Genomic DNA, 23,218 nt, shown 5'->3' with positions numbered 1-23,218 from the left:
TGCTGGGTCACCCCACATTCATCGATCTCTCGTAACAGTAACCACGTCTGGTAGCAGAAAAATGCGGAATTCCTGATCGCGGTGTAAACCCCCCTCCTCCCCGAAAGGAGCCATGGGAAGCCGCAAAAGGACATGAGCAATGCGGGTGGAGTGCATGAGTCGAAACGGACAGGCTGTATTTGTTAGTGGGCACTACAGCTCTGCTTCACCCGCGAGGACGCACAGACCGCTCTGCGTTCGTTGATGGGATCTGTCCTTCGCTACCTTCTTCCGTCAAGACAGACCGGCACAGGAATTCTCGAGTGCCTGCATCAACTTCTCTGCAACTTTACAGAAGAAAAGCATTTGCATCAACGGCGCCTTGGTGGAGGAGTGGAGGCCGGAGCAACAGGACGGACACACTATTGCAGCATCTCTGGCAGCGCCGGTAGCATCAAACAAGTAAGGATGACCGGCAGGGGAGCGAGGGCTCTTAACGGGAAAACTGCACCTTCTGGCTCTCTGCAACAAAGCGCGTTCTCTGTCACTCGCCAAAAGAAAACGTAGGTCCTGAGCTCTAAGGGCAGAAGCAGTAGTGGGAATGAAGTGGATAAGACAAAAACACGCAGGAGAGCGACTTATCAAACTCCACACATTTAACAAATATGGGGAAAAAAACCCATCACTCGAGGCGCAAGGGAATCAGACTCCTCACAACCTCTAATAACGAACCGTTTCATGGCTGCAAAAGGGGGGGGGGAACAATGACTCTACTTTGGGAGCCCTTAATCAAGGGGCAATAAACCTGGCAGACCTCACCAATCCACCCTTGCCCTCCGTGATGAACAGCAATATGCTAGACTCGGCTCCTCAAGTATTGACCGTGACGGATGGCGCACTTGAAAGGCATACTATGTCCAAAAAATCTCCACAGCCACCACAGTGAGTGGTACGAATCCTTTGCCAGTCATTGCTACCTGTTTTTCCCAACCACCCACAGAAGGTGATGGTGCACAACCTGCTGATAATCCCAAGACGCCGGACAATCAAGATACGTTCTTCTCTTTAACTGAAGAATCAGATATGTCAGACATCAGTATATCACTGTCAAGCGCAGAGGAAGGGCAGAAGTGGTATAGTAGCCCAGACTCTGAAGCACATAGGAGTAAGCCAAGTACTAAAAGACGCCTCAAAAAGAAAACCAGCAGAGGCCGACTCCAAAAGGAAAGTGACATGTCTGAGAGTGTACAACGGAACTGAAGCGGGATTATGATAACACCCCCCCTTACCTTACTCGAGATTACCTCCTCAGCCGCTGGCCAGGTGAAAGGGGGTGACACCTCAGCAAATGGACCAGCGGTGGTGGATATCCTACAAACTATTAAAGGGTTTCAAGAGGAAGTAAAAGCGGATAGCCGCAGATCTCGACTAGCCGCAAAAAAGCTACGGTGGAGGGGAGGACAGAGCAACTAGAAAAATATGTTGTTACACTCCAGGCACAGCACGAACAACACGAGGGAGTGGTAAAAGACTTAATGTGAAAGATGGAGGAGCAAGGAAATTGGCAGAGATGCAATAACCTCCGCTTTCTTGGGATTCCAGAAGGGGTGGAGAAGACGATCCCAGGAAATTTATGATAACCTTACTCAAGGGGGCTCTACCAGAATTGCAGACTTGGGACCTAGACTGGGAAATCCAGCGAGCCCACAGATTTCCTCTGTTTCCAGGGAAACGCACGACAATATCACAGCACCCCCGGGCTATGCTGTTATTCTTTGGGAACTACTTACTCCGCCAAAATCTTTTTGACCTGGCAAGACATTTGAGGGGGTATCTTTTTTTCACCAGGCCTGATTTCGCACACGCCACTGTGGAGCGTAGATGGCGACTCCGGCAACCGTTTGAGCCATTTCAAAAACTGGGAGCTGAGGTTTATTTACAGAATCCAGCTAGGCTCAAAGTGGTTTTCAAAGGGGTTATGCGTAGTTTTATTTCTGAAATTCAAGCACAAAAATACCTGGAGGAATAAGTCATAGTCATAAGTGAGATTGTCAACATTGCTCCTCTGGAGATTGAGGGATGGGGTTGAAGCGACCAGGGGAAACTTGAATTAAGTCTGTCAATAGGAGGGTGGTTCAACTAAAATCTGTCAGTAGGAGGGATCAATTGATTAAGGGTTATGTGGGATATGCGCTTACGGCCGGCTACCAGAGACAAAAAAAAGCTGTGGTTTATAACAGATTCGATTTTTTCTTGGGGAGGTGGGGAGCTCAGCGGGCTCGCGGGGCTCTGTACATCGGATGCCAAATTCCTGGCTCGGCCAGGTTAACTCAGAGGGTGGTGGGAGTTGGGGGGTGGGAAGGGGTTGGGGGGCTGGGTCAGACTGGGTGTTTCAGAATCTCACATTTGGGTGTAGACAAATCCGGTATAGCGATAACACTAATGCTCAACAGGTGCCAGACTTGGAGTATGAGTGTAGCTCAAGGAAAAAGATTAAATGGGTTTGCTAAGGCTATTATCAATGAATATATGCGGTTTGAATGATAGCAAGAAAAGACAAATGGTTGCTGCTGGACTACAGGCCTAGGGAACAAATGTGGTATGCTTACAAGAGACACATGTGGAGGGGTCCCAAATGCACATTTTAAAATCATTTGGGTATAGGCTGATCTGTGCTTCTACGCAAGGTGCAAGAGTTCGAGGAGTTGCTATTCTCGCTAGGGGAAGTGGGCTTGTTTTCAATCGCTCTAAGGCAGACAAATATGGTCGGTGGGCGATCACAGAATGCCAGTATGGGAAAGGACAAAAATTGACGCTCTGCACTATTTATGGTTGTAACAGTAATGACCCGTCGGTACTGGAGGTAGTCTCAAATGAACTTATGCATTGGCCTTTACCCCTTATGGTCTGTGGGGATTTTAATATTAATCTTCCGGTTAATTGGTCCTTAAACGATAACTGGCATTATACGGGTCGCAAGCCCAAAGTATTTAGAGCTCAGATTTTTGTAGCGCGCACGGATTAGTAGATGGTTGGCAGACAAGAAATCCTAGCGACCCTGGTTTTACATTTTTTTTGAATCCGCATCTTACCCACGCTAGACTGGATTACGTATTTATGTCAAAATGCAATTAAAACTAAATGTAAGATGGAAAAACTCCTGCGAATTCTTTCGGATCATAATCCATTAATTTGCTCTATAGAAATAGAAAATGATAAAAACACTCCAACTTCATGGTCTTTTGAGAAAACTCTACTTTTAGTCAATTACTGTAGTCACATGAGGGAATGGATTACGAATTTTTCAACAGTCAATATGGGAAGTACATTAGACGAAATTTTGTGGGATGCACTGAAAGCAACTGAAAATCGTCAAATCAAACTAGGCAGCAAAAACGCCCCCTGGTTCAACGATGATCTTAAGAAATCCAAGAAACGCTGTCGCTCCCTTGAGAAGACATGGAAAAAAGACCCAAACACCAGCACCAGGGAAGCCTTCAAAAACGCCATCCGCATACACCACCAACTGATCCGAACCGCCAAGAAAGCCACTTTCAAAGACCGACTTGATAACAACGCCCACAACAGCAAGGAATTATTCAACATCGTCAAAGAGTTTACCAACCCCACTGCCAACTCCAACGACATCACTCCCTCTCAAGCCCTTTGCGACTCCCTAGCTTCGTTCTTCCACGACAAAATAGCAGACATCCACAACAGCTTTGACAACCATCCTGGAGACCAACCCACCCTACCTTCTGCCGTACCCCCACCCCCCTTGAACATCCTTAATGACTGGAACCTAATCTCCACTGAGGACACCATCCGCCTGATGAACTCCATCCACTCAGGATCCCCCACAGACCCATGCCCTCACCACATCTTCAACAAAGCTGACTCCGTCATCGCACCCCACCTCCGAGATGTCATCAACTGCTCCCTTAACTCCGCCACCTTCCCGGAAAGCTGGAAACACGCCAAACTCAGCGCCCTTCTGAAAAAACCCACAGCTGACCCCACCGAACTCAAAAACTACCGCCCCATCTCGCTCCTTCCATTCCCGGCCAAAGTCATCGAGAAAGCTGTCAACAACCAGCTCGCCGCCTTCCTCGAAACCAACAAATCCCTAGACTCCTCACAGTCTGGCTTCCGAGCCAAACACGGCACTGAGACCGCACTCATCGCAGCAACAGACGACATTCGAACTCTACTGGACAATGAAGACACAGTCGCCCTCATCCTCCTCGACCTCTCCGCAGCCTTCGACTTAGTCTGTCATAGCACCCTGTTACAACACCTCAGAAACATAGGAATCCAAGGAAAAGCACTGGAATGGATCACCTTGTTCCTTGCCGGAAGAACCCAGAGAGTCCGCCTCCCACCATTCAAGTCAGAGGCCACTGAAGTCGTCTGCGGCGTGCCACAAGGATCTTCACTCAGCCCCACCCTCTTTAACGTATACATGAGCCCCTCGCGGCCATCGCACGCCAACACAACCTCAACATCATCTCCTACGCTGATGACACTCAACTGATCCTCTCACTCACCAAAGACCCTAACACCGCCAAAACAAACTTACATAAAGGAATGAGAGAAGTAGCCGAGTGGATGAAGCTCAGCCGCCTGAAACTGAATTCCGACAAAACAGAAGTCCTTATCCTAGGTACCTCCCCCTCCGCCTGGGATGACTCGTGGTGGCCAGAGTCCCTTGGAAAAGCACCCATCCCGACGGACCACGCACGGAACCTGGGCGTCATTCTGGACTCCTCACTCTCGATGACCAAACAGGTCAACGCCGTTTCATCATCTTGCTTCAACATCCTTCGCATGCTCAAAAAACATTTCGCTGGATCCCCACCGAAGCTAGAAAAACGGTCACCCACGCATTGGTTACAAGCCGCTTGGACTACGGAAACACCCTATATGCCGGCACCACCGCAAAACTTCAGAAAAAACTCCAACGCTTCCAGAACGCATCAGCCAGACTCATACTAGACATTCCGCGTAAAGACCACATTTCTGATCACCTGAAAAACCTCCACTGGCTCCCCGTCAATAAGAGGATAACATTCCGCCTCCTAACCCACGCACACAAAGCACTTTACGAACTTGGACCCGAATGCCTCAATACACGACTTTCCTTCTACACCCCCTCCCGCCAGCTACGCTCCTCCCACCAAGCCCTTGCTGCTGTACCTCGCATCAACAAAACCACCATGGGAGGAAGATCCTTCTCCTACCTGGCAGCCAAAACCTGGAACTCACTTCCCACTCACCTTCGCCTCACTCAGAACCACCTAGCATTCAGAAAGCAACTTAAAACCTGGATATTCGACAAGTAATTCCCCACCCTTCTCCAAGCGCCTTGAGACCCTCTGGGTATGTAGCGCGCTATATAAATCATTTGAATTGAATTGATACGCGTGGAGACCCTGCCATACTCTTTTAAGGCTAATAAACAGGCTAAGCTAGTTATGCAGCAGATGCAGGAAAATCTAAGGAAGGCGGAGGAGGGGGTTGGTGAGAGTGACAATGGGAGATACACCGGGAGGAAAGGAGATGAAAGAGAAGTTGCATAGTCAAGTGGCAACTGACAAAGCTAAAATTACGAGTGTCTTTACCGATAAGGGTGTTAAAAAAATGCATTCACAAAAAGAAACAATATACGAGGTGAATGAGCAGATTGGACACCAACTGGCTGTCTGTACAAGGCAACAGACAAACTCTAATCTGATTCGGGAAATTCTTGACCCCCAGGGAAATATCGCGTATCTGACCCAGAACAGATAAGACAGGCTTTCTGGCAGTTTTATCAGGTCTTATACACAGAAACCGGAGGGGTCAGGGGGCGGGGGGGGGGGGGAACCAGGCAAATTGTGAGGAATATTTAGAGAGTGTTACCTTTGAAAAATTGGATGATGATGATGTAGACTCCCTAGAGGAAGCCCCAACACTGGTAATTCTCTAATTTTGATCGAGAGATCATCTAAAGGGAAAAGCACCGGGTTTGGATTGTATCCCATCAGAGTTTTATGCCGTTTATTATTATCAAATTAAAGACACCTTATTCTTCACATTTTTGAAGGGGGATCGCCACCAAAATCATGGTCCCGTGCAAAAATTATCTTCCCTAAAAAAGGGAAACCCCCAGACCAACTTGGCTCATATCGCCCCATCACTCTTATTAATTCGGACTCTAAAATATATTCTAAAATGTTGGCAAACAAACTAGCGCCTATTCTGCACAAAGTGGTAGCTCGGGCCAACATGGCTTTATTTATTTATTTAAGGTTTTTGTAGAGCGCGTAGTCACCCGTGAGTATCCCAGCGCTGTGCCTAGTAAGTCAAGAGGAGACAGAAAACGGGGAAATACATAAAAATCAGGGGAAAAGAAGAGTTTTTAGCGATTTTCTGAAATGAAGGAGGTTAGATTCTGTTCTCAGTTTCAGAGGAAGCGCGTTCCAGCGCTTCGCTGTATGCACAGAAAAGCAACGACCTCCTGCGCGGGCTTTTTTCACTCTGGGGACTACGATGAGGTTCTCATGGTCTGATCGGAGTGCTCTGGTAGGCCTATAGGGGGTGATGCAACTTTTAAGGATTGGAGGGCCTTCATTATGGAGGAGTTTATGTGCCAGGCAGAGGGCCTTAAATACCACCCTTTCTCTGACAGGAAGCCAGTGCAGTTTCTTCAAAGCAGGTTTTGCTGATGTTCTGGCCGGGTTGTCCGTGAGCAACCGGGCAGCGGCATTCTGGATTTTCTGTAGAGTGTGCAGGGTGGCTTCAGGGGCTCCCAGGTATATAGCGTTACTGTAGTCCAACCTGGACATGATTAGGCCTTGGATCAACAGTTTCCGGGAGCTAAAAGGAAGCAGGGGGAGCACTTTCCTGCATGACCTGAGAAGGCCGAAACATATGCCAGCCGTTTTCTTTGCCTGCGTTCTAAAGGTGAGCTCTTTTTCTAACCATATTCCCAGGCTCTTGACCTCCGTCTTGGGGATAAGGGCGGCACCCAGACAGGCGGGCCAGATGTTGGGAGGTAGATAGAGCCCTTTTTGTCCCAGGAGCAGAATTTCGGTTTTTGACCCATTAAGCTTGAGTGCGGAGTCGTTCATCCATTGGTGTATTTTGGAGAGACAGCCATGTAGGTTGGCTTTATTCCTGGCAGATTATCTATCAATCACATTCAACGGGTGATTGCCTTGTTTGACTCCATGGAGGTTATAGGAGACCCTATAGTACTGGTACTGATTGACGCATAGAAAGCATTCGATAGGGTCTCCTGACCCTTCCTTTGGGCTACCATGGCTAGATTGGGCATAAGGGAAGGATACATACAGGCAATAAAAAAAATTATATGTGAACCCAAGGGCGGTAGTTATGGTGAATGGCAGCCTAACGAACTGATGATTTCACGGGGAACACCGAGGGCTGCCCTTGCTCACCACTGCTTTTCGCCATATCCATAGGCCCTTTCATCCGTAAGTTAGAAGGGAATGGCGCAATCAAGCCCATAATTTCACAAAACTATGTCACCAAAACACTTGCATATGCGGATGACATTGCAATCGTGACAGCTGAACCCAATGCCGCCATGAGTGCCATTGAAGGTGAGGCGAACCAGTTTGGCTTGGTATCCAGATATGCACTTAATCAGGGTAAAACTCAAATTGTGTTGAACAAAAATAGCGATATGGGGGATTCTCGAGTTGTGGAACAAGCTACCTATCTGGGAGTCAGTATTACATCTGATCTGGATACGCTGGTTGATAACTTGAAACCCATGTTGCCAGCCATGGAAAAATATCTTCAACGCCTAGACAAGTTGCACCTTTCTATCATCGGAAGAGTGAATGTGATCAAAATGATCTTCTTTCCTAAGAGGCTATATCATTTTAGGGCAATTTGCCTGGAATTCTCACCCTCTTGGTTTAAATCACTAGAACACATGCTTTCAAATTTTGTCTGGGCATACTCACAGCCTCGACGGGCATTTAATCTTCTCACACTACACAAAGATAGAGGAGGACTAGCCCTCCCTAATTTAAAAGAATGCTATTGGGCGACTGCGTTATTGTATAGCAGTGAGTTGCTACAGAACACCCGAGGACCCGAGGGGAGGGAGGTGCAGACACCTTATATATTTCAATTACTTTTAGGACGAGAGAACAGAGGGTATTTTTGGTGACATTTACATGATGGCTATCATAAGAAAGAAAAAATTAAAATGCTACTCAGTAGTTTTAAGGTATGGAAGACCGTAAAGAAAATGATGGGCTTAGGGAGATGGTCTTTTTACACTCCCTTAGAAAATAATTCAAGTCTCCTATGAATCTTTAAGGACAGCTACATGAATAAATGGTTGGAAGTGGGGGTTGTACAAATTGGCTGCTTAGTCTCTCCAGAAGGGATACAGTCCTTTGAAGAGCTGAAAAACAAATTTGGTCTGGTTTGGCGAGATTTTTTCAAATACCTGCAAATAAGGGACTTTCTGTTACATAAGGTTGGGGGATGGGGGCTTAAAAGTAACAAACTAGTGGAGGTCTTAATTCATGATAAAAAAAATACGATTGGGGGGATCTACACACTTATCAATGCATATTTTCCGGATGATATGGTAAAAACTGCTCAGAAATGGCAAGAGAGTGGGGATAACAGAAGTTGAATTTTAATTATGCTTTTTCTATGTCCCAAACAATTCTCCGATCAACCAACAGGCACAATTTTTTAAAACTTGTTTTTTTCTATATTAAACTCAGGATAAAATAGCTAAATGGGGGAGTCGAAAAAGCACACGCTGTCCTAGGTGCAGGTTCTTTTCAACTTGTATTGGGTTAAGATCTATTAAGCAAGAATTGAGAAGTTTCTAACAGTCCTAAAAAACCCGGTAGTTTTATCTAGCGATGTGATCTTACTTGGGGCAGCAGATCCTAATAAGGACTTAGTGGGACATGAACTTCTATTTATACCTATGGCGGTATTTAGATTATGTATTGCCTCTGCTTGGCTAGATGCTGATGCCCCCTCTTTTCATCAATGGTTATCTAGATTCCTGCCCATTTCAAATATGGAAACTTCTATATATAGGCGAAAGGGTAGGAGACGACGCAAAAGACGTTCAAAAATGTGGTCTCCCCTGTTAGAATGGTGCCAGCTGCAAAACGGGAATTGAATGATTAAACTCTGAATCAAAACTGAAGATAGTAATAAAAAATATTGTGTGAACTGTATTTCAAAGAGTAATCAATCATATGTGATCTGAGATATTCTATATAAATGTTATCGTATTGTATATATTTCACGTTCTATCTGACCGGGGGCGGAGGCTGGGGGAAAAATTATGGTGTGTTAAAATCTGAATAAAGATATTTTTAAAAAAAAGAAAGATGAACGAGGGTGCGTGGGAGATATTTTTTGTTGTGGTTGAGTCGCCTGCTCCTCTCTACACACTGCCAGCCCCTGATGTGATAGCGCTTCGATTACCCCGAGAACGTCACCCTGCAGGTTGTGCATATACTCTGCCCTGCATGCTTTCCATCTGGGCATATTGAGCCCATATGCCATTCCAGGCTTATACATGTGCCCAGTGCTGCACATAAATAATGTGCTACTTTCTGCTTGCTGCCCTGCAGATACTGTGGGTTAGGTAACAATTTGGTGCGAACTCTGAACTCGGTGCTGGGCAGGCAGCCTACACTAGGTCTCCACTTCATGCCGTGGTGCACAAGGTTGCCCAGCTCTTTACTTACCACGGAGAACATATATTTAGAGATGCACATGCACACGGCGCCACCCTACATTTAAGCGCTGCTTCCGTCCCTGTTCCTTTTACAATCTTCTCTCGTACTTCCCCCCACCTTCAGTTTTGCTCTGACTTCCGCCACTCATTTGTTCACCCTCATTTCTCTGGTTCTCCACCTGCACCAGTTATTCTTCCACCCTCTCCAACTTCACCAGTTCACTTTCTCACCACTAACTTTGCCCCTCTCTTCCTTACCTCGCTCTCCCCTATCGTCCATGCTCATGCACATTCCTCAGTGACTTACTCCACGCACGGACAACGGGGACAACAAACCACCCATAAACAAATATAAACAGTTAACCTCCACTGCATGCTCTCACTTTCACTCTGGCCATTGCCCCTATTTCCCAGTTTTCCTCTGCTCCACTTTTATTCCCTGGTTCTCTCCCACCTCCACTCTTCTACCATCACCTGCATATTTTCCACATTTCCACATTCCCTCATTCTCGCACCTGGGTCTCTACCTTCTACTTCTACATATTTCTTAACTGTTTCTCTGTCTCACAGTTCCATTGTCCTCTCTTCCTCCTTGTTCTCCTTCGGTCACCCGCCCATGTCCACGTCCTACAGGGTCTCTCCATCATCTCCCACCTTTCTCTTACCTTCGCCTCTCCCACTCCCTCCCCCTCTAGCTCCACCAGTCTCAATACAGATTCCACCTTCTACTATTTTTTTGCCCCCACCTTCTGCAATCTGCATTATTTCTATTTCTCACCGCTCCACCATCATCCCAGTGGCGTAACGAAACATGATGGGCCCCCCCTGCAAAGTACATGGAGGGGGCCCCCTACGGACTCACTCAGGAGCTTTCAGGCCGGGCCACTGACCTGAAGGGGACCCTTGGAGCTCTGGGGCTCTCTGCATTGCGGAGGCAGCGGGGGCATTCTTATGCCACTGCCACAAGGCTCTCACAAATATGCCCCCGGTCTTTCCAAACCAGATCTGATATGGCAATGTCTGGGTCTGAATGTTCCTCTTAACCTCCACCCTTTCCTCCTTGGTGGAGGAACGTTCTATTCTGGCCACCAGAAAGGACATCTCCTGATCCTGGGAGACCTCAGACCCCATCTTATGGCATGAGTCTCCTAATGGTGTCCTGGTATATATTTGGAGTCTTCTGATGGTCCTGGGAGACCTCAGCGTATGGCTGGAGTCTCCTGATGGTACTGGGGAATCTCAGCTTATGGCTGGGGTCTTCTGATGGTCCTAGGAGACCTCAGGCTCTGTCTGTAGTCTCCTGGTGGTCCTGGGAGACCTCAGGTTATGGCTGGAGTCTCCTGGTGGTCCTGGGAGACCTCAGTTTATGGCTGGAGTCTCCTGATGGTGCAGCTCTCACATGTTCACATGATGTGAACTTTGCATTTATTGAACACACCATACATTCTGCTCCCTTACTAGGCCATCATCTTTGTTTCTCGTCACTTATTTGTGGCAGAGACACTCTCCCAAGTGCTTTTTAGATTGCATCTCTCCAGCTCTGAACCTCTCGAAAGAGTCAATTCATTTATCAGAGAGATTGCATTCTCCCAATCTTTGTTCAGGTACTCTCTAAAAGTCTCAACAACTTTGCAACGGTCTGGCACTTTCTTTTAAAGATTAAACAAATATGTGAAAACATTCTGACTGAAATAATGCCTACACCCAACAATCTTTCTTTAAGATCGTACCACGTGTACCCCCTTTGCACGTGTTGATGCAACCAACCTTGATACTGCACCTCCTGTGCACTTGTTGATGTAACCAACCTTGCTGCCACCCTTGCAGTCTGCGCCCACAAGACCCCCTTCAAATTCTGCCCGGAGAAGCTAAAGGAGCTCTGTTTCTGCTTCTCAAGATCCACTTGTTGGAATTGTTGAGTCCTCCTTTAGGACAAGACACCTTCCTCACTGCCTGGAAAAATGCCGCTGTGAAACCCCTCCTGAAAAAGGTTTGCTGCACCCTCTGGATATTATTAACTTCACTCCAATCTCTCCCTCACCATTCTGGGTCAGTTAATTGAAACACTACTTTTCCAAGACCTTCAACATTCGTGGGAGAAAGCAATATGTATACCTTTCTCGACTGGATTTGCGGTTTGCTGGAAATACTTGAGTTCCTGGAAAGCTCCACAGCCCCCTGCAAAGCATGGCCCAGAAGTTAGATCTATCACTGGAGGCAGACGGCGGCACCTAAATCTCAGCCCTGCGGACAGTGTGAAGCCCTTGGCTGGATAACTGTCTCCTGTGTGGAACAAGCTGGGCCTGTCTGCCCTGCCTGCTCCTATCAGATCCTGATTGCACCTGCCTGCCCCTGCCTCCTTACGCCTGCCCCTGCCTCCTGTCAAATCCTGACTGCTCCTGTTTGCTCCTGCCTGCTCCTGTCAGACCCTGTCTACCCCGCCTGCTCCTTTGTGCTCGCCTGCTCCTGTCAGACCCTGCCTGTGCTGCTTCCTACTGTCTGCACTTGCCTGCTCCTGTCTGCCCCTGCCTGCCCCTGCCTGCTCCTGCCTGCCCCTGCCTGCCCCTGCCTGCTCCTGTCTGCCCCTGCCTGCTCCGGTCTTCCCCTGCCTTCTCCGGTCTTCCCCTGCCTTCTCCTGACAGCCCCTGCCTGCTCTGTCTACTGATATGTTCATACTCACCTCAAACACAATGGGCCCAATTCACAAAGGCAAAGTTAGATTTTTGCTCTAAGTTTAGACCAAAAGTCTAACTTTGCTACTTTTCAGTGGGCACAACATAAGTTGCGAGTAAAATCTTTACGACTGAAGAGTTTCTGCACTCATAGCAGGGTCGCTGCACTTGGAGTGGAATCTCCGCACTTGGGGCAGAGGTCCACCTGAGTGCGGAAACTCCTCAATCATAAAGGGACTACTCGTACCTTATATTTGTGAATACCAAAAAGTAGTAAAGTTAGCCTTTTGTTCAAAATTGAGACCAAAAGCCTAACTTTACCTTTGCCCAATGCTGGCTATAGCCTTAGGGCTGCAATTCTTTGGATCAGCTTTGACCCCCACGGCATGATACTGTTCACTCCTATGAGATGACTGAAATGGCATATTTGAGGTTATTCTTTATATATTGTGGACATTGTTGGTATACTAGTGCCTATGCATGGTGTAATGCTTGCACTGGCATAATATTGGCAATCCCTAGCATTTTAATAGCATTATTAATGCCATTGATTGCTTTAACCTCTCTGCACCTATCCTTGCCATCACACATTCATCCATTATACATTTTATTTTACTATTCGTTCAAGCAATTACCCATTCAAATACCCATACATGCATTCATTCACTTACCTATCAATTATCCATTCATTGAAACACTCATTTATCCATTCATGTACACACCCATTCAACGTTTTGTACATTCTCAGATTCACCAATGAAGCCACTAAAACACAGCACAAACTCTGCAATAAAGAGGCAATGCCAGTGAAGCCTATAGCCAGACTTATGCCAATACCAATGCTTAAATATTTTGCTGAACACAGATGTGTTTTGTTTTGCTGTGGCAAATACCATTCTATTTATTTAGTTTGATCCTGAGAGCTAGCTTCCAAGTGTGAATATTTTAACACTCATTTACCATAGTTTCGGTGACTGGGGTTTGCTAGGCAGAACGGCAGAAGGAAATGCTAGTTGCATGGGCATGGTGGCATTTGCGTTTTTCTTTCTCAATAAATGGAAGTATTTTCTTAAACTTGGACACATGTATATTGTGCTCGCTGTAGTTTTCTCTTCGGTTTGGTTACATCAACTACAGCAAGGCCCCCGCTCCGGATTTCATCCAGAGCTCTCGGGCCTCAGTACTGTGCTGAGGGCGCCCCCTGCAGCTCAGGCCCCCCACCCACGGGGGCCTGTGTTACGCCCCTGCATCATCCTTCCCTTTTCCCTCACAAGAAGTGTTTCAGCTGTCTGCTTGTTGAGTGGAATGGATACCGCTTTTAACACAATTTGAACTTGCAACTTATGACGAACGCACCAGCTTATTGGATTGCTCCAACAAGAATTTTTAGAAAGAAACTATCTGACGCTCAGTGAATCACTTTGTCCTGATGATGACCGCGCAATTGATTAGCGGTTGAAACGCCGTCGACGCATATGTGGCCAATAAGTTTCAGAGGACACATAATCCCTGAATATGTCGTACCCCTGTTTTTGTAACATAATTGTTGCTTGCCACTTGTCTGGTCTCTTTTATGTGATGTATTTTGTAAACCAGCTATTATTTTTTTAGAGCGTGTGTATTTATAATAAATTTGTAATATTTTTCTACAGAATGTTTCTGATATATTTGATTAATGGTTCTCTCCCTTTCTTTTTGTCTATGTATTCACTTTTTTCTTTATTTGCTAATATCAAATTTATTTGCATTAAATTATTTGTAACTATTCGCCAAAAAAGCACTGACGCCTTGCCTGGGGTAGTAAGCGCTATATAAATGCAAGTACAATACAATAACAGTGGCATAGTACTGATGGTGTTTCACATTGCAAGGATTAACCGTGCCAGAGCGGATAGCCTGAGTAGTCATTTCTAATCTCCTCATGAGTTGGAAATCTTTAATGAAGTCCACCATCCAGTTAACCTTGTGGATGGGTAGTGGACACTGATCCCTGGGGATGGCTGGATTTCTTTGGGATTGGGTCATACATACATGTATTTTCATAGCCCTATCTAAAGTGAGGGCACTACAGAAGATTAGTTGGTGGCTTGTTCTTGCCTAAGCCAAATTTTCTTCTTAGACTTGCTGCATCCGCTTCAGAAGGATCACATCCACCACTGAAGCAGAGACCTCATTCTCTTGGCTACATTGTTTGCTATAGTCTTTTAACTTGACTGTATTATTCCTGAGGGACCTGCTTTTGACATTCAGGTGGTCTGTTGGGAATTCCATCAGAGTCTGCATAAGAAGTAGTAGCTTTGAATATGCCTTTGGGCACTGTTGAAGGACATCCGTCTACTCACTGGGCAGTTTCTTTTCCCTTCATCAAGTTGAAACTGGTAACAGTGGACACATACACAGGACTTGATTAGCTGTTTGTCAGAACTGGCTTGGGCAGTCCTTCTCCATTCGCCTTCAACATCCACCAATCTGTTGACATCTCAGCCTGGGCCAGTCTAGGATGATGGATAATGGTTTTATATGACCTGAAGCCCTTTTCTCAAATACATTTTTCATACTTTTGACATCATCAGTGGCAGCCTCTATTTGATATTCGTTGTCCTGAAAACTGCTTTTGATTTGGTGCCCAGATCCATACTTTGGGGGGTCCTAAGAGATGTGAGGATTCCAACTTACCTACTTGACCTGCTTATTAAGCTGCATGATGCCACCTATGCCACCTATGCACAAGTTAGATGTGGAAGGGGGGGGAGAACTAACGAACAGGCTCCCAGTTGACAGAGGTGTGAGGCAGGGCTGTGGGCTCACACCGACCCTGTTCTGCCTCTTTGTCAACGCACTCATCCCACTACTTGTAGAGGTCGTAGACAATGATGCCCCCAAGCTAGCAAACATTAATGTCCAACTTTTGTTGTCCAAAACGCCGATGGGCATCCAGAGGCTACTGGACAGGTTTGCAGCATTCTGTAAAAATAGGGGTGTGGTGATTAATACCACCAAAACTAAGTTCATGATTGTTAACCCGCCCAAGAAAACAAGGCCCAATCCACAATTAAATGGGATGGCATTGGAAAGGGTGTCGGTGTTTGAGTATCTGGGTGTCACGCTTACAGAAGATATGGAGTGGGTGGCCCAGATAGCTAAAGCCAAGATCAAGCTTGCCCAGATCGCTGGGGGCATAGCCAAAATGGCAAGGGAATCCTCAACTAAACCCAATGCCCCCGCGATTGAGACGTACAGGGCGCAGGCGAGGGGAGCTACATTGTATGGGGCAGAACTCTGGGGACACTGCTCTCATGCTCCGTTGATAGCGGTAGAAAACAGTTTCCTCAGACAAATTGTGGGTCTCCCAGCTAGCACCCCGCTAATCCCCTTGAGGCTAGATCTTGGCATCTCCCCGAATCAAGATGAGGTTGTTTTAAGACCCTTAACCTTTTGGCGAAGATTGTGTGCGACTCCTGAATTAGCAGCCTTTCAGGCAGAAACTAATGAGCTACTATCCTACCCAAGGCTAATGAAAAACGTTTCTTGGTTTGCACATGTAAAGCACGAATGTGAAAAGCTAGGCAAACCAACTTTGTGGAGCAGACAAAGGAAGATCAGCCCCTTGGTTCCCCGAGCTATGTTACCGAGGTTTTATCGAACCCAAAAGCTTGAAGCCATTCAGTCAAATCCAAAACTAGGTCCTCTTACAATCCAGTTTCTTACTGTGAAGGATAACTATAAATCTGAAACCTTCCTGGAAGACATTTTACCACAAGCAGCAAATAAACTTTACGTGCAGTTCAGACACAGTACTTTACCCCTACGTGCTTTTACTGAAAAATGGGTTGGTCAATCTGAACATGGGTGCCCTGCATGTAATAGCCAAAAGGAAACAGAACTGCATGTTGTATTCTTTTGCCCAGGATATCAGGAAGCAGGTGTTAATGCATGTGTTAAATCTGACAACAACTGATATTCCATATGGAATACTGGCTTGAAAAAAATATTCTGCACAGTTTAACTTGTAATTGCACGAATTCAGTGCAGAGGTCTGGTCGGATTTGTATCTGTTATTACGGCAGCCTTAAATCTCAGCGTGGAATGCCACTTCTAATCAGGGCTTAAGTTATTTTGACTTTAGGAGGCAATGATGCCTGTCGAGCAGTTGTGGAAACCACCCTTACTGGATAGATTAGGCTGGGCTAGTCTAAGAATTTTGAACAGTCCAAAGTAACATTTTGCATATTTCAGGGCAATCGATTTACTGAAAAAGCTGTTTTCAGGCCTTTTGCAGTGATTTAACGTCACCTTTAAGTACTCAACGCTGAGTTCGGTAAAGAGCAAAAACAGAAGAGTAGGATAAAGATATCTTTGGAGTAGCTTTTTTATTCTTAGTCCATCAGCTCTTTACCATTATCAATGCCCACCTGCCATCTGTTTTGCCATTACCAAAACACACACGCATTGGCTTGTTTTTCAAGATGTGTTCATGATGGGATAGAGCCTATGGACCGAGTACCGAGATGTTCCTATAAAGTTCACTTAATCCATTGTTCACTTCCGAGATGCTAATGATTGTAAAGGTAACACAAAATGTAATTATTTTTAAAGTATATCTAGGGTATGGAAACTTGCTGAAATATTCTGTAATTTTACCAGCTACACAAAAATTGTGTGATCTTAATTGTTATAATTGGATGCAGTAATAATATTTCTATAATGCGAAATCTTTATTTTTATCAACCATCTCTAGTGTCTGGAGAGATAATATACAAACTAATCAACTGGATTATATGTAAGGTGTTTTTGAACTACCATGCACTCAAATTGTGACCCTACCTCCAAAGGATTACAAATGTATTTCTGTTTTTGGTAGTTTGTTATAAGTTAATGAAAATGTTAAAACTTTAGGGTTTTACGGTTGTTTTTCTATCTAACATGTCTTTTTTAATTAATATATATATATATATATATATATATATATATATATATATATATATATATATATATATATATATATATATACATATATATATACACATATACACACAAGCACATATTTATATGCATATATATCTGATCTATATATATTTTTATTACACAGCGGCATTTCACATTCAGTGTTGTCGGAGATGCAAACAATTGAACAGGAAACGCCTACAGCTGCGAAGCCAAAGAAAAAGTACAGCGAAGACACGGAGGACTCCTTTTTTACATCTTCTCGTTCTAGGTATAGTAAATACTAAAACCTACTGTTTCATAATTTTGAATGTCTTTGTTATAACGACCTAGTGTGAGTTAAAACATGCTATGTTTAGTTCATACTGAAGACGCAGCCATTGCCTCAGGTACATACTATTGGTTAATCCTTGATCGGTGTTCTCAGGAGATTTTAAGTCCTGAACTAAGACCCTAATAAGATACAGCATGCAGTTCTTTGGTGAGCGACCAAGCTGAGATTGGTGTTATTGTGATGTGCTGTGTACAGAATAGGTTGTTCTAGCTTTCGTAAGCTTGTACTAGAAAGCAGAGTTATTTCAAAGATTCAGCATACCCTACGTTCATTGACCTCCATTATGTAGCCCCAGCTTCTGTGAGCCTTAATACGGCCCAGAGAGCCAGGTCAAACCGAAGGTGGTAAGTGCAACTGCTGTTTCTTCTGGCCAGCAGAACAATTAATATAAGGATGTGTATGAAAAATAAAATGGCTTTTGAGTGGAGTAAGGCATGTGAAGATGAGGTTAATGACATAAAAAAAGTTTAATGAATACTCACAAGTTAGGACCATATATATCTCGAAAGAATGTACTGTCACCACAGATGCTAGCTCAAGGGGGAGTAGGAGCTGTGTTAACTCATGTAAATGTAGTTGAGCTTATATAGCGCACAGCTACCCGCAGTGGGTGTCCCGGCGCTTGCTTAGGGAACCCATCCTGATATTCCCCTGTGTGATAGCCCCAGCGGGTATCCACAAGGTGAAAGTCAGGCATCCCGCCGCGAGGGGCCTTTGTGGAGATTAAGCAAGCTATTGCCCAGAGTCGCAGAGTGTGAACCCGTGAGTCGAGAAGGCACCGGAGCGAGAATTATCGAGTCCGTGGAATTTTTAGCTCAAGACCCGCCGAGGCGGGGAATTGAACCCTGGTCCAGGACCGATCTCAGCTTCCGGGTCTGCCGCCTCTAACCCCTGAGCCACACTTCTCCACCTCATGAAACTCATAGTAGAGAAACAACTATTGCTTTTGCTTAAAGACCGCTAAGTGGGAGCAGAATTTCACTATTCAGTCATATAGAAAGAGGCACTGGCAGTCTTTTGTACATTACAAAAGTTCAAAAACTTTCTATAGGGACATACATTCAAAGTATGCACTGATCACACACCACTTTAAAAAAGTTTTTATTAAAAAAAAAAGGATTGGCCAAATCGGAAGATGGACTATCAACCTCCAGGAGTCTACATTCGATGTACCATGTATTAAAAATAGTGCAGCAGATTGTCTGTCTAGATTAATAGATATTCAATAACTAATAAAAAATGAAAGGTTAAGACAAAGAAAATTATTTACCCAGTGAGAATCTGTGTTATAACTGGTGGCATAAAGTCAGAAGTTGATTAGGTTAGAGAAATGAAGGATGATGAAGTACTAAATAAAGTAAAAGATTGCTAGAAATAAAATGAAAACAGGGTGGAGAAGATTGGGAAAGCATTAAACCCTATTGGAAGATTAAGCATGAACCAACTTTAATGGATGATTGTTTATCTTGTGGAAGAAAATTGATTCCACCTGTAACTTAGCTAAATAAATTAATTGAGATTGCACAAGAAGGGCATTTAGGTGTCTATGAAATGAAAGAAAGACTAAGATTGGACTTTTGATGGCCAGGAATGGATTTACAAGTAGAAAGAATTGAAATAGAATGTTTCTCATGCTGCAACAGTGACAAAATCCTAGTCACTAGAAAGCCTCCCAACGTACTCTCGCAAATTTCCTGAAGGACCATTGACATAATTGGACCTTTGAGACGTGAATTACTGTCGCCTTTCGTAAGAGTCATAAGTGATTTGTACTTCAGATGGCCAGAAATAACATTTGTCTTGAATGTCAGCTTAAAGACCATTATAAAATTTTTGGAAGTGGTATTTGAAAGAGAAGTTTTACCAATCTCTATTCTAATAGACAACGGAGTACAATTTTGTTTTTAAAAAAAGCAAAGAATGCTAAGAGAAAAATGACACCAAACACCACTTTTGCTCCTAATATCACCCAGAGACAGATGGGGGTAGTAGTAGTATTTAACCAAACACTAAAGGACGGCATACAACTAGCCAAATGTAATGGTGTTCAGTGGAAAGAGGAGCTAATCAGATTGATAGTGTTTCAACTCACACAACACCAAATAACTGAATGCACTCCCTTTGAGTTGCTTAGAGGGAACAAATCAGCACCAAATTAGTTCCAGGTTGGATGAAATGCAGAAAGGGTGGATCAACGTAAAAAACAGATAATCCCGGTGACAGAAATAAATAAAAGAACAAGAAGCATGCAAAAAAATAAAATAATTACATTTATCATCACACTACACAGAGAACAGTGAAAATAAGTGATTTGGTGAAGGTCAAAGCACCGACAAGTTGTGAAAAATTATCCAGATTTCCAAAACCAATGAAAGTAATAAAGCTATTCAGGAATGCAGTAAAGACCCGGGATGGGAGATTTTGGAATTTGAGTAGGGTAGTCCAGCACCCTGATTGCATAAAAAGTCGCAAAACTCAAGACAATATGAAGGATGATTTTGAACCAGACAATCATCAAAATATAGATAACATAAGACAATCAGACGAAAGAACACATAAAGCAATATTGGATCAAACATTTAGTAGGGAGAGCATCTGTCCCGCTTAACCCTCTGACATATTTGAAGGACTACATTCAACTGGACTGTAAAAATACAGTTGTGGAAATGTATTCTAGTTCTGTTCGGTGCATATTGTGTTAGTGGTCTCCCAGTAAATTATTCTTCTAGATTATCTAACATGTTCTTGCCCATCCTTGCAACAGTTTTATATCCCCGCACTTCATTAGTATTCCTCCTTGTCATATGTACATCTTGAATTGTTATAGTATAAATCTTTAAATGATGCATAACACTTCAACATACAATTGTTATTGTACCCTTATTCTTAATGAAATGTATATTGATGTAGTCTTAGTTCTTGTTTGTTCATTAAAAAAGAAAGATTTATAGTATTCTTTTATCAAAAGTGATATCGCCCATCCACCACGCCTGCATTTGATATGCTGAGAACCATTCAACACAAAGGTTCTAGAAAGGATATGTGGGAAGAGGAGAGGAGGATCGAGGACAGTGGCTGAGGTGTTTACTAAACAAGTTAACTCTTCTCAAACACTTATGATGATTTTAATTCCATTTCACATTCTTCTCATCTGCTCTTCTACTTTGTTTAGCAGGAGCCAGAGTAGAATATGAATGTAGTTGCGCATTCCTTCTACTAAGAAATGTAGAGATTAACTATCTGCTGGACTTTGACATCGGCAGCAATATTTTTCCATCCCAGCCTGCGGAACATCTGCAACACTTGCTTCTTCCCTGTAACCGCAGAGTTAACTGTAACCGTAACCCTTGTCCTGCCTTTCTGTTGTGTGTGCTCCAGCGACTCCTAAAATTCCTTGAACATTTTCAAAATATTATCCACCATGTCCCTAAACACATTTGCTTGGTCAAGAGGCATACCCAAAATCTTCAGATTGACCTCCAGTGAAAAAGCAGATCTGATCCCTCTTGCAGTTGAATCAAAAGAGCCATAAACTGATTTCATGATGTGTTGCAATCTACTGTTACTTGCCTAAAAGCCTGTGCTTCATCAGCAGGCAAATGGTCCATTGGCTTTGCTCAGTGGCTAAATTACTGTTGGTAATCATAAACAATAGGGCCAAAAACTTTCTTTAGCACAACATTCATTCATTGCCTTGGATTCTTTCACATGTGCACTGTGTAAAATTGTTAGAACCTCCCTGACACTAGCTACATGCACCATCATAGTGTTTCACTGGTTTATTTAGATGAAAAGAAGTCACCCAGCATTGACCCATATTGTTGAAGCCTTTTTCTCAAAATAGCAGGCACCGATGCTGATATTATATCCACAGGTTTTCAATATGATACTTCAAAGTTTTAGTGAAGCTTTACAGGTAAACTACATATAAAGAACTATTAAACTGTAAAAAAAAATGATGCCTGTATACCACTCATTAAGAGAGTAGCTATGCAAAACATGACCGAAACAATGTCTGCCAAAGTACATGGGACAGTTCTGTAATCTTTCAGTTTTATAGATGTATGATTGTGTCAATGTGGAGGAAGCTTATCTCAAAAGGGTAGTTTATGAATTGCATCTGGCGTTTGGGAAGCCCAACTACATTTTCCACAACATTTGTTGAGGGATTCATTCCAGTTGTATCTTACAAGTCCTGTATAGTGATAACAATCTAACCACCTTCCTCAGTATAGTGGTGCTTTCAGCAAAGTCATCACATAGCACTTTGGTCCCCAAAATGTGAAGACCTTTTTATAACACTTGCCGTTGCAGTAACAATCTCATGACCTGATTAGAAACTAGGTGCTGAAGATGGCACATTGGATGATTTTGTGGAAACTTTGTGTAAAATTACTAAATCCACAGATGCCATTCTTGAACAGACACCAACACTGCATCCTCTGCTTTTGGTATCATTCATTGGCACTGAAGCAGGTGTTCTTCCCCTGCAGCAGATTCTTTTCATATAACTCCATAACTGGATCGGACTTGTCCTTACTGTGCAGGGAGGGAGTCGGATTTTTAATTTTCCAATTTGTGAAAGCTTAGCTTTCTGATGGCTATCTCAAATAGCAGATTCACAGTTCTGAATATCCCCAGGTGCCAGACTGGATCTGAAGTATTTTTCAGCAGTGCTGCCAGTAGGTGGAGCAATGTAGCTTTGTGGTGGCTCCATACCTCCCTGAAAGTAAAGGGCCGAGTCGTTTATGTGCCTGCCCTACATGCTGACGTCGGTTCCTTTCTATCCGTGCCCTTCAACGGGGATCCAGAGGTCTGCCCCCAAAATTGCTGGTTTACCGCTCTTAAACATTTAGCAGTATGCTAGGTAATGATGCTTTCACCAAAAAAGTCCGGATTCAAACAGTGCTGAGACTGCAGGAAGCTGATTTAGATAGCGTACTCGCAAGACCTGCGCCCTTGATGCTCTGGATACGGGCACATGCCTCATGCACCTCCAGTTGGTTGTGGACTAAGAGGCAAAACTCTACATCACTATGCACAAGCAGAGGTTGAGGCATAGGTCCAGTACCCTCTCCAATTTGCAGTACTGGTCTTGAGGCTGTTCCCGCAGGTAATCCACTTCTAGATCAGAGTCCTTCACGAAGTTCAAATTGAAGTCTAGACACAAGGCCAAGAGAGGCTCAACCCCATCTCGAAGTCTGACGAGAAGGTGTTAGGGACTCTTTGTAAAGATCCTACTTCTCCCCCACTTCGTCCACTCATCCACCCTCCTCGGCTCCCTCTTTCGCACCTGCGATCCCCATGGAACAACATAGGAGTTCCATGGGGAACTGCTTCCTCCCCCTAACATAGTCTGCCACCACGAGGCACCCTACTGAGCTGCTGCTGACTTTAGCAATGACTTGAAGTAAGGTGCAGAGGTCCACCCCCAGTTCCTTCTGTATTAGTGCTGACTTGCATTCTCTGGCGCCGGTCAATGATCCGATACCAACCTCTAACCCCAAACTCAATGTCTGTCTGATTCAGGGATTATGCCATGCTGTGAAATTA

At 44.3% G+C, this 23,218-nt stretch overlaps 1 protein-coding gene across 6 annotated transcripts in view; it reads left to right on the top strand.

Annotated features, from left to right (window-relative positions):
* The window catches only part of ARFGAP3 (ARF GTPase activating protein 3), a 520,570-nt gene that overhangs the window by 311,414 nt on the left and 185,938 nt on the right, over positions 1–23,218 (top strand). For all 6 annotated transcript variants that reach the window (XM_086922080.1, XM_086922097.1, XM_086922107.1 and 3 more), the window contains one exon: positions 17,477–17,602. In XM_086922080.1, coding sequence (XP_086778206.1) covers positions 17,477–17,602 — 126 coding nt within the window. The remainder of the gene's footprint in view (positions 1–17,476; positions 17,603–23,218) is intronic.

This window comes from Lissotriton vulgaris, chromosome 1_1, assembly GCF_964263255.1.
Source record: "Lissotriton vulgaris chromosome 1_1, aLisVul1.2, whole genome shotgun sequence".
Classification (NCBI taxonomy): Eukaryota; Metazoa; Chordata; class Amphibia; order Caudata; family Salamandridae; genus Lissotriton; species Lissotriton vulgaris.
Note: the sequence above shows the minus strand (reverse complement) of the source record. Positions and strands in the feature narration are given on the sequence as shown.